Source organism: Temnothorax curvispinosus, unplaced genomic scaffold (genome assembly GCF_003070985.1).
Source record: "Temnothorax curvispinosus isolate PA1 unplaced genomic scaffold, ASM307098v1 QBEX01003610.1, whole genome shotgun sequence".
NCBI classification, from domain to species: domain Eukaryota; kingdom Metazoa; phylum Arthropoda; class Insecta; order Hymenoptera; family Formicidae; genus Temnothorax; species Temnothorax curvispinosus.
Genome location: NW_020213390.1, coordinates 42,636 through 54,028, shown reverse-complemented (window position 1 = coordinate 54,028; position 11,393 = coordinate 42,636). Strand labels below are relative to the sequence as shown.

Genomic DNA, 11,393 nt, shown 5'->3' with positions numbered 1-11,393 from the left:
CAAACATTGGCAAGAATTATGCGCGATAATTGTGTCAAGTCTCTGGAATCTCTGGTTGACCATTGCTATAAAACTATAAACAATCGAACGAAAATGTTACAGTTTATCACATATCCAAATGTAATTTTCAATAAAAAAAAAAAACACTTGGAATTACGGATTAAAAAATAAAGTTTGAGACAAAACTTGTAGAAATTGGGGAGACTTGAAAACTTACAAATTAGCCAAAATAACTTTATTCTGTAGAATTATAAAGAACGTTCTTATAAGCGTAAACGCGGTATCTACGCCTGACTATACTCGTACACGAGCGTGCATTATATATATCTCTGTTGTATAATACTAAAAACAAGAAGTTGATGAAACTAATAAATGAATAAGAATTACCACAACTACGAAACGACACAGCCAAAAGCGAGCGGTAAAGCGTAATTTTAATTCCCAGAGACTGAAAGAATCACCTGCATTAAGCGATTAGAGAAATCTTTAAATTATTTTATATGTTTGTTAGGAGCATTTCTCCGATTTTAGTCTCATGTGCGTACAACATTCAAGTGTGATTAAATTAACGCTGTAAATGAGCATAAAATCATAAGGTTGTCTCTGAAGAATGTTTTCGCATAATGCGCAGTAATGAATTATTATCAGTGATTGTTCTTCTGACTATCTGACGTCAATAGTTTCTGTATAAGGCTCATCTTTGCAGAAGACAATTTATCTCCCTTATTTTTCTTGATAAAGCGAACTGCCTTATGCTCGTCAATCATTTCACTTTCATCATGGGAACTCTCGAAACATGCGGGACAGTAGAGATCGCCTGTACAACCCGTACATCTATATAGATCCAATTTATTCGCATTCCGGAAACACATGACGCACTCATTTTCTTCCTCATCTTCATCTTCATCCTCGTCTCCATCCTCGTCTTTCACGTTTGGAGAAGTCTAATTTTTTCAACATAAATTTATATAAAAACTGAATACAATTACTTATTAAATTCAATATATAATTATATATTATTATAATTTATTGCACAGAACGGATAAAAATCTATTTTCAGGGAAAACAAATTCATATTAACTGTAAAATGAAATAGAAACGAAAAGCGCTGAAAGTATTCATTTATCAGTTACTCACGAATACCTACCTCTGTTGACGAAGCTTCTGCCATAGTTGAAACTTTGTTAATTAACTCTACATCATCGTTTGTTCTGTCAAAGATCTTGTAAGTGTTAATCTTTTCCTCCAAGCCTTGATCAAAACGCTGTAAGAAACAAGATTGACGGTTATGATTTTATATTTCGAGTTTTACAATTTTATTCACTTACAGTTTTACCGCCGTCATCCCGTAAGAAGTCGAGTCTCTCAAAATCCTTACAAAGATCGCTAGTGGAAGGTAGTTCTATTTGCGCAAGGTACTCCTGTATCAAATCATCCGCCTTTTCCTGATCCGTTCTAGTATCCACCCGATGTATCTGTAATTAAGATTAATAATCAGTTCATAAGTGCCCATCTACAATAAGTGTTTTAAGCCCTAAGCCTTAAGAAATTGTTCAATCACAGTTGAATTTGAGAAGAATAATTGACTGTGATTGGTCAATTTCTTAGGGCTTAGGGCTTAAAACACCTATTATAGATGGGCACTAATAAAAACCATTGCACGTAACAAAGTTTTAGTCATAATCGTAAGGCCGTAAGAAAATAGATCAATCACAATCGATTATTCTACGAGCTCAAGAAGAATAATCGACTGTGCGTGGTCTATTTTCTTACGGCCTTACGATCAAGACTAAAACTTTGTTACGTGCAATGGCCTTAAAAATCCATCTAACTCAACTACATTCATACATTCCATTCACATACATACATCTATAACACTACTTCCACCGGCCTCTGGACTTTGATCCTTCAACAACGCCAGTCTTTGCTTTATCTCCTCGACAGTAGGCAATGGAATGTTCCGTTCCTCGTCTTTCAGCTTTCGTAGCCTGTCTACGATCTGTTGATCAGCCGGCTCTAATCCCACCTTGAGTTTGTCCCAGCGATTCGTATGTTTGTATATCACTATTGGAGGCTTTACCGGATTCTCCAGCAAATTCAGCCTGCAATAAAATATTCAACGTTAAAAAACATCATATTCTTAGACGTATCTCGAGTGTAACGATCAAACTGCTCGGTGAGTATCCGGCGGAAAATCAATTCGTCTCACTTCATAGTGATGTCAATTGGCGCGAGTGGCTCATCGCTCACGTTAGGCGTAACAGCACCGTCCACGGAATTATCCGTGGGACTCGATTTCTTCATTTTGCTTAGCTTGTTGTGACAACGTCCGCAAACTTTCCTTCTCCCTACATCAGGAATATTGCATTTGTACTTGAGGCATTTTCTACAGCAAGAATAGCCGCAGCCCGGGCAACCGATCTGAGCGAGTAGCAAAAATAAAAATAAATAAACAAGACAAATTCCTCTTCAGCTTTCCACTACGACTGGATTAACCTTTTGAAATTGAACGAAGCATCGGACACTTACGTCTTTCACGAAGAACGAAAATTTCACTTGGCACGTGTTGCAGGACATTCCCTCTCGCAATGACAAGAAAAATTATATAACGGACAACCTATTAAAAATGTTTCAAAACGTGCACCAGAAGATTTTGACCAATTTTGACGGTTCTTCGCATTACTTTTTTTTTTCTTATATGTCGTAAGCGGTAGGTAACCTCGAACGGTTATCACCAGCAACTCGTTAGGGAATTTTATTTGTCGCCGGGACTGCCACTGGAAACGTTACTGGGCAGCACTGGGCGAGGACGACGAGAACCAAAGGAGGAAGAAGGGAAGGAGGTCGAACCTAACCTCCATCGTGACACTCCCCGACTTCTTCCCGAACGTTGGGACGAATTGCGCGTTTATGCGACGTTTCGTATGCAAAATCATGGTAACGCACAACGTACTTTGACACCGTCGACCTCACATAAATTCGCGATACTCCGTTCGTTCTTGATACACATCGATTTTTTTTCCTCGGGGGGGACAATTTCATTCGCGGTTAGCATCGTCTCGCGCGTATCGTCAGGACTATGGCAGACGTGCATCTGTACGACTCGACAATTTGTCGACTGTGCGCGGCGAGCAACGGCAACGAGCATCTGTTCGTCAGCGAGACGGGCGAGCCGGATCTATCCTCGCTCGTGAATCGTTACCTGCCGCTCAAGGTGAGGCGCTGGCGCTTTCAAAACGCCGGTCAAACGGACTGCAACTTGATTTCCTACTACGATTTTTCGTGCGGCTCTCCCATCCCGTGCGGCTACTGCACTGATCAAATGTTCCATCATTTTAATGCGTCGCTTTGATTATTTGTTAGCTTTTTCATCTGAACTTTCGCCCCCCATTCCCCCTCCCTATCTCTCTGTCACTCTCTTTCTCTCTTTTATTCCTTTTACCGGACAAAGCATATGATTATTTTTTATGATAGCTGTTTGTACTCCGAATATTATGTATTGCTTCTCTCCAGATTGCTACTTGAATATATTCAGAGATGAACAGTTTCTTTATTGATACACATCATCTCACAATTTTGCATCTGAACATTGAGAGATTTGCAGTACAGGATATGAACTATATTGTACAAATTATATTTGATGTAATGATACGTTTATATAAACTGTAAATCAAATTCAAGATTCACGACGATGGAAAACTACCACGGACAATTTGCCCGGGTTGCAACATCCAGCTGGAGGCGACGGCGCAATTCTTCGAGCTGTTGGTGGCTGGCCAGCGCAAGATACGCGAACTCTGGAAACATCAAGTGGAGAAGCAGCGCAAGGCCGAACGCGGCAAAAAGGAAAATGCGGAGTTCGAAGTGGAAGGAACAGAAATGGATAGCACGGCTCAGTATAATGAAGATGAGCAGTACGAACAGCAAATAATTATTAAGAGTAATGCCATTCTTCCTTTGCATATTCGTCACCTTGTGAAACTGTTATATTTCATGTAACTTTTAATGCTACTTATGATACAGTTATGCCAGATGGATCCATGTATGCGGTGGAGCATGAAATGAGTTTGCAGATGGAAGGCTTGACTAAGCCGAAAAGGAAGCGTGGACGTCCTCCTAAAGTAAATGCGGAGGACGATTCTGTGGTTTGTATAATAATAAATTATTTTGCAACATTTATTATTTTATAACTCTTAATATATGTACATGTTTGTATATATTTTTTATAAGGCGTCAAAAGAGAATCCTGCAGAAGCTGGGAGTCAAGGTGAAGAGGATAAGCAGGAAGAGGAAGAAGAAGTGGATGGCGATGGTAGACGCAGGAGGAAGCGCAAAGTTCCCAAAAGGTACGTTAACGTGAAAACTTGTAGCTTAATGTGGGATCCAGAATATCGGGGGTCAATCACTGCTGTATACAAATAGTCATGCCTCGACAGCATGTACGCGTCGGGCAATCGTCGCGGTTTCGCGATACCGGCGCAGTTGATTGCCGGTCGTCGTAGAGATAAGAAAGAAGTGATATTAGTGATATTAATAAAGAGTATCCTATTTCTATTAAATCGCGCGAATCATTTTCCGTCCCATCCTCGCGCATATCTTTAAAGAAAATCCATGCTACAATAACTTATATAATTGTTAGTAAATTTGCACAGGTACCTAGAAGCAGTGCAGGGAAAAGAATTGGAAAGGATATTCAAGGAGGAAGGTGTGATCGATGAGGAAGACAATAATTCTCAAATATTTGACGGTCCAGCAGATCTGTTAAAATCTTCTAATCAGGAGGATGGTCAAGAAGGTATACATAACGATCAAGATATCAAATAAGAAATTAAAAAAAAAAAAATTTTTTTTTCTCCATAAGCGTGTCATGCATATTTTACAGAAGTGATAGGACATCTCGAAACGGAAGAGGGTACAGACTTGGGTGAGGTGGTGACTGTAAACCGTGGACGATCGAAATCAAAATTGCGCCGTCGAAAAAATAAGTTCACGTGCCAACTCTGCGGCAGGGGTTTCCTACAACGTAGCAAATATATAGTACACAAGTAATATAATTTTCTATAGATGATTGTACGTTTCCTGTACAAAGATCTTGGATGTGAGAAAATTCTTTTTCCTGCAAATTAGATGTTTCTCGTATTTTAGTTTGTCATTTTTTATTTTATATATGTGAATTGTGCTTATATTTCTAAATTCTCAAAATTTTTTGTTAAAAGTTAAGATTTTTTTAGATATATATTCAGTTTTTAAACAATTTTTATATTTTAATACAATACTGCTTAGGAGTTTCCATATGGGTATCAAGCATGAATGCACACAATGCAAGAAGCTATTTGAAAGTAAAGAGAGTCTGACATTGCATCAAGAAACGACTAAACACAATTCAAATCCTACCGAAGAAAATGGCGAGGTACAGAAGTCACAGAAGTCGCATGAGACGCACAACGTAGAGCAGACCACCTCCACGGTGACACCCGAGATAGCGAAAGATTCCAGAAAAGCGATTTATACGTGCGAAAAATGCAACAAGCAATTTGGATTAAAACAAGAATACGAATTGCATATGAGAGTGGTGCATGAGCAGCAGAAATTCACTTGTAACACTTGTAAAAAGAGTTTTACAAATGAATCGGATTTGAAGACGCACATGACAACGCACGGGGTTCGTGTTTCATCATAAGTTATAACGAAATGACAATGATATTAATTTAAAAAAATTGCTGAAAAGATATTGTAAATCTTAAATATTTTTATATGATAATTTTTACGATCCTTTTGATAAAGTTACACATAATATTTCTGGATCTTGTTAAATGTTTGTGTAATATTGCAGAAAACTAAATACAACTACCCTTGCGATATCTGCGGTAAGGTCCTAAACCATCCGAGTTCCGTGTTGTATCACAAGGAAGCCGAACATAACAACGGTCGTCGTTTCGTCTGCAACAAATGCAACAAAAGCTTCAAGCATAAACAGTTGCTCCAGCGACATCAGCTGGTGCACTCGGATAATCGGCCGCACGTTTGTAAATCCTGTAACGCCAGTTTCAAGACGAAAGCAAATCTGATTAATCATCAATCCACCCACACCGGTCAGAAAAAATATAACTGTGAACTTTGCAAGCAACAATTTGCGCACAAGACTAGTCTCACTTTGCATTACAGGTAACGCATCATCACATTAACAGGAACACATCACTTATTTTTAATGTACAGACATTCTAAGGTATTGAGAAAGGAAATATAGATAATGCATTCTTAAGTTTTCCGGAACTTATAAATAAAAGTGTGTTTAACTTTTTTAATTTGAATTTCTGAATTAAGATTTAATTAGCTATCGGCGTAAAATGAATATAATATCTTGAAAATTGTATGGCTCTGTTTCAGATGGCACAGTGGTCAAAAGCCATTCAAATGCAAGGAGTGCGGCAAGAGCTTCTCGCAGAATGGCAATTTGCAAGAGCATATACGCATTCACACTGGTGAAAAGCCATACAGTTGCGATTTCTGCGGCCGGAAGTTCACCACGTCGTCACAGTTCAAGCTACATGTAAAACGGCATACCGGCGAGCGGCCGTGGAAATGCGAGTTTTGCGCGAAGACCTTCTTGCACAAAGATACATGGAAATGTCACGTGCGCCGGCATAAGGGGGAACGTCCGTTTCAATGCAGTACATGCAAACGTAGCTTTACGGAACAGTGGGCGCTGAAGAAACATATTCGTTTGCACACTGGTAACTAAAATGATGAATCGTGTCCCAGATTTAAAAATGAAAGAATGTAATAAACATAAAAATGTGGACGGGTGCTTTCGTTTTTTGTATTATTTTAATTTCCGTGTAATAAAGTATTAATGATTTCACATTTTGTAGGTGAGAAGCCTTATTCCTGCGATGTGTGTAACAAAGCTTTCGCCGATTGTTCAAATTTGACAAAGCACAAAAAGGTACTTCAGTGATTCAAATTCACTCTTTAAATTTTTCGTTACTAATCAGTAATAACTATCAATTTTAATTTCTGCAGGTGCACAGGGAGGATAAGGTGCCACCTACAAACAAGTCGGAAGGATCTCCGATCGGCCAAGTGTGGCAGATTCTGCCGAATTCAGTTCGGCAGGTTGACGAACGGACGTTCAGTAATCAAATAATAGCCACTGACGAGACATCTAATGATGGGATTCAACAGATTATTTATGTATCTTATCAGGACCCTAGCGATTCTAATGAGCGAACATTCCATATGAGTATGCGAACAATTATTAATAAACTTGCTAATCATATATAATTGTCAACTTATCATTGGATTAATTGATGAATTATTATTTTGATTATGGAAATTTAGTTGACGCCAACAAGAACAAAGACGAAATAGTGGCGAGTGTGAATTCCTTGTCGCGTTTGGATATGGAGAACAATGAAGTCATTGGCGATAGAATTATGAGTAATGCAGCCAGCAGCAATGACGACCAGTCAGAGATCGAATTGACGGAACCAGATTTGCAGTTGCAGGTAAGAAAGATGGACCCTATTATTTTTATTACTTCTTCGTCTGCAATGGCGCTATAGCCCAAGTCGCGCCTTGGCCTAATTTAACAATTTTCTTCCATTCAGCCCAAGTTCTAATCGAATACCTATATATCTTGTTATTAACTTCGAAGATTGAATAGCTATGATTAGAATCTTCTTAAATGACATAACTGTTCTTTATAATTAAAATTTTTCTTCCATAATATCTGTTTTAGATCACAGATGAACACGGAAATCCGATTCCGTTAACCATTCAAGAGGCTCGACAGCTTTTGTCGCAGGGTCATTTTGTCAGCCAGTTTAACGACAACCAAATTATGAGACTTCATCCTGGAATGTTCGCGACACAACAACTCCAAGCCTTGAATATTCACGTCGACGAAGACACTATGGAGGAAACTGGAATCATAGTGCGTCCGAATACACACAAGAATATCGAAGCATTGTCGGCAATTCAAGCTGACGCAGACGCAATTGTTCAAGCGCTTGAGGTAATTTCCAGTTTAATGCCAATAATAACAGAATTTCAATAGAATCTTTTTTTTGCGTATCTTTTATTTTTTAAATATACAATAAGCTTTCTATAAATTTTATCAATTCTTTGTTTTATCTTCACAAATTCCCCAAATTGCAGATTCTTTACCTCTTTATTTTTAGTATCATATGTTTGTATATTTTTGTATATTTTTTTCTTATACATATGTGTACATTGATAATTAAAATTATATTATATAGCTATATTTGATGATGTTAATAAAATACTTTAACACTACTTTTTATAGGACGAGGATACCGACGCCACGACAGTCGCGACCATCAATCAGCTAGGAAATATCGAGCAGACTGAATTCGTGAATGGTGAACAAACAATTGAATTCGTGACTCAGGATGGACAGAAACTTCGTGTCCTAACATCGCAGCTCGCTTCAGAGTACGTGACTATTGCGTAATAAAAGAAAAATTGGATACGTTCGTGATCGATGCAGCCTCTGTTGTGAATATTTTGATGATTAATCAGATCCTTAAAGATTATGCAAAAAACTTCAAAAGATTGTTTGACATCTTCGTTAAATTTCAAAGATTGTGACGCATTTAAATATATCTTGCTACTCATAATGTTTCTAAAATATTGCGATATAGTTTAGTTGAAATTTTGGCGGAGTTACCGCAACTAGCACATTTTTTAAAATTGTTACAAGATCGAAGGTTGCTTGAAGAATCCTTACCACTCTAATTATAAATGAGATTAAGACCTGGTCTTCAGAGTGTAGTAAGCCTTTAGCCTTTTGTTCTAAGCTATGACTTTTTTTTAGCAAAAAGCGTCTTCGGCGTTACTTTAAACCGTGATTTGTTCTGTTGGGCCAGATCAAAGTTATAAAGTTTAGAGCTTAAAGCAAATTAACGTCATAGCTTAGAACTTATCGTTAGAACAAAAGGTCACAAGTTTTCTACATCTACTGTAAATCCGGATTAAGGGTTACAGATCAAAAACGATGTACGTGGGATCATAACTGATCGTTATCATAACTGTTAATTATTCAGTAATAATCTAATAATTGATTTCTTATAGTAATAATATATAGTAGTATATAATAATACAAGAGATATTGTTATAAGAAATTAATATCCTTACATGTGTATAAATTCATGTGTTAGAGCATTTATGGCTCCATGTATACTTAATGTTCATCGGCGCGTGTATGGGAAATATGTATAGCTCTTTTCATTCAGTTGATTCTTATCATTCTTTTGCAAACAACACAAAACTGACCATTTTTTAGCTCCGTCGTTGTAGTAAATGAGCGATACATATTTCCCGTGAATGCCATTGATATGTTTATAAATTTGTGGGTTAAATTAATTTACCTCGTATGTACATATATAGTTTGATACATCTCAAATAGATAATGTGTACTCGGTTACATTAGTATAAACGATGACAGTTTATTATATAACGAGCAACGTTGTATATATAACATTATTATACACATTAGACGTAATAAAAAAGAGGAAGAGCATTTGAATTTGTATGAAAAGGATGCTCCTTCTTCGTTTAATAATTAAGCCTCGTAATAAATCTTACAATTAGCCGTTTTTGACAGTTTATATAATAGAATAGAATATTATTTCATTATAGCGTTCTTATTATGAAATAAAAGTCCTAATATTATTATAACCCGTTTAATTATTATCGACGAGATACTATTAAAAATCATCTCCCGAGCAAATTATCGTAGTTATCATTAATTAGAGAGGCCCAGGAATAATTGAAGAATAATGATATCATCAACTATAAATGTCTATAAATAATTAACTTTTAAATTCGTGCAATAATTCATGACTTCTTGTTGCATAATTAGGATGGCAATAATAAAACGGCAGTTTCAAATTAAAATTGAATATTATTGGGCTCTCTATATCTACATATATGTTTACAAAATATCATGAGAGAAATAACAATATAATAATAATAACAATATAATAATAAATTATAAGATTAAGTATTATATTATGAGCTAATCTAAATTTTAGCAATCACGCGAACCTCCATTAATTATAATGGAATCTACATTAGATAGAAGTGGACATTAGCGCGCCGAGAAATTGAAATGTAAAAGGATTGCCGCGCTTTCAAACACGTGATTTTGTTGACCGTTTGGTACGCGCGGATCGCACAGCTCGCTTCGTCGCTTCGCACAGACCAGCTGACCGCGCGCCGGTCTTTAATAATATTTCGTCAGTGGTATGGCGGGCTGATTGTGGTGCTGGGGGGCAAGTGGGGCATGGAACAGGCGCGTCTGGAATCGTCCCCCTGGCCGGCGTGCTTGGCCGCTCGTGAGAACCGTTTACCGTGCGGTGTCCCTCATGTCCCGCTCTTGATCGAGGACATTCCTCGATACGCGTCCTCGCCCGATTACAGGGAGAATTGCGTGAAGAGCGTGCAAACGATCGGCGAGATCGTGCCCGGCACCGGGCGAATCGCGCGTTTACGGAGCATCTCGTCGGACCGCGAGGCGAGTGTCACCCTCAACCTGGAGGGACTTCCCGTGGACGGTCTCTACCTCAACGACGGCAAGGGAAAGTGTCTGTTTATATGGGTAAAGCGATTCGCTTCTAGAAGGCCTGTCTCGTCAACGAAATACTCCGATGTTTCCTAACCCCCTTGGGGGGTTAATTTTCCTTAACGTTACAGCGTGGCTATGTATAATAACAATTTAGCCCGTATCAGACTGCATATTGATGATGGAGGATTGCGAATCGGAGATTAGAATTCCAGCGGTCGGAACGAAACGGATTCCTGGTGAACAAATTTTTTATATTTTTTTCTCAGAAATTTTCTGAGAATTTTTCATATTTTTGATTTATGAAAAATTCTGAGAAAAAAACATGTCAAATTTCTCAGATACTTTCAGAAATAGTTGGATAAGGATTTTGGGAATGTTTCAGCATTTGCGTGGAATTTCTACAAAGATGTATTAAGAAAATCTGAAAAATGTCCCAATTCATATGAAAGATCTGAGAAAATCTTAAAATTTTCATAGAAATGATTAATAATATGAAAAATTCTGAGACATTTTTCCACCAGGGATTGAATTAAAATTTGCAATCTTTAATCTCTAATGTGTAGTCTGGTATGGGCTTTAGGTTTGTTTTTTTATTGCTGCATTGCACTGTAGAACTTGCCTTCTTCCTCATCAAATTTCAAATATATACCTATTTTCACTTTAAATACGGAAAGTTTGTGTTAATTTAGTTATAAACAAATAGACCTCTAGTATAAAATACACTGTACATGTACAGGATATAGCTTGCAATCGAAAAAGAAGTGATTTTTCACCTTATTGATGAATAACTTAACTGTTATAT

General features: G+C 37.4%; 2 protein-coding genes across 3 annotated transcripts; one reads left to right on the top strand and one right to left on the bottom strand.

Moving 5' to 3' along the window:
- LOC112452687 (abscission/NoCut checkpoint regulator-like) lies at window positions 1-2,693 on the bottom strand. 2 transcript variants are annotated; one of them, XM_025013020.1, is made up of 6 exons: window positions 2,530-2,693; window positions 2,210-2,421; window positions 1,868-2,102; window positions 1,329-1,475; window positions 1,148-1,264; window positions 1-944 (listed from the first exon to the last, which is right to left on the bottom strand). In XM_025013020.1, the coding sequence occupies exons 1-6, from the start codon at window positions 2,575-2,577 to the stop codon at window positions 645-647; spliced, it is 1,059 nt and encodes a 352-aa protein (XP_024868788.1). In that variant the 5' UTR covers window positions 2,578-2,693; the 3' UTR covers window positions 1-644. The 2 variants fall into 2 exon arrangements, with proteins under 2 accessions (XP_024868788.1, XP_024868789.1); XM_025013021.1 differs by having other exon boundaries at window positions 145-944; window positions 2,210-2,348; window positions 2,530-2,637.
- A 131-nt stretch (window positions 2,694-2,824) lies between these two features.
- On the top strand, window positions 2,825-9,124 carry LOC112452686 (zinc finger protein 624-like). The gene is made up of 14 exons (XM_025013019.1): window positions 2,825-3,214; window positions 3,682-3,940; window positions 4,024-4,145; window positions 4,231-4,346; window positions 4,653-4,795; window positions 4,883-5,045; window positions 5,284-5,662; window positions 5,834-6,165; window positions 6,388-6,734; window positions 6,873-6,946; window positions 7,024-7,243; window positions 7,342-7,508; window positions 7,742-8,017; window positions 8,309-9,124. Exons 1-14 carry the CDS (start codon window positions 3,080-3,082, stop codon window positions 8,474-8,476), a joined length of 2,901 nt encoding a protein of 966 aa, XP_024868787.1. The 5' UTR covers window positions 2,825-3,079; the 3' UTR covers window positions 8,477-9,124.
- The last annotated feature ends 2,269 nt before the right edge of the window (window positions 9,125-11,393 follow it).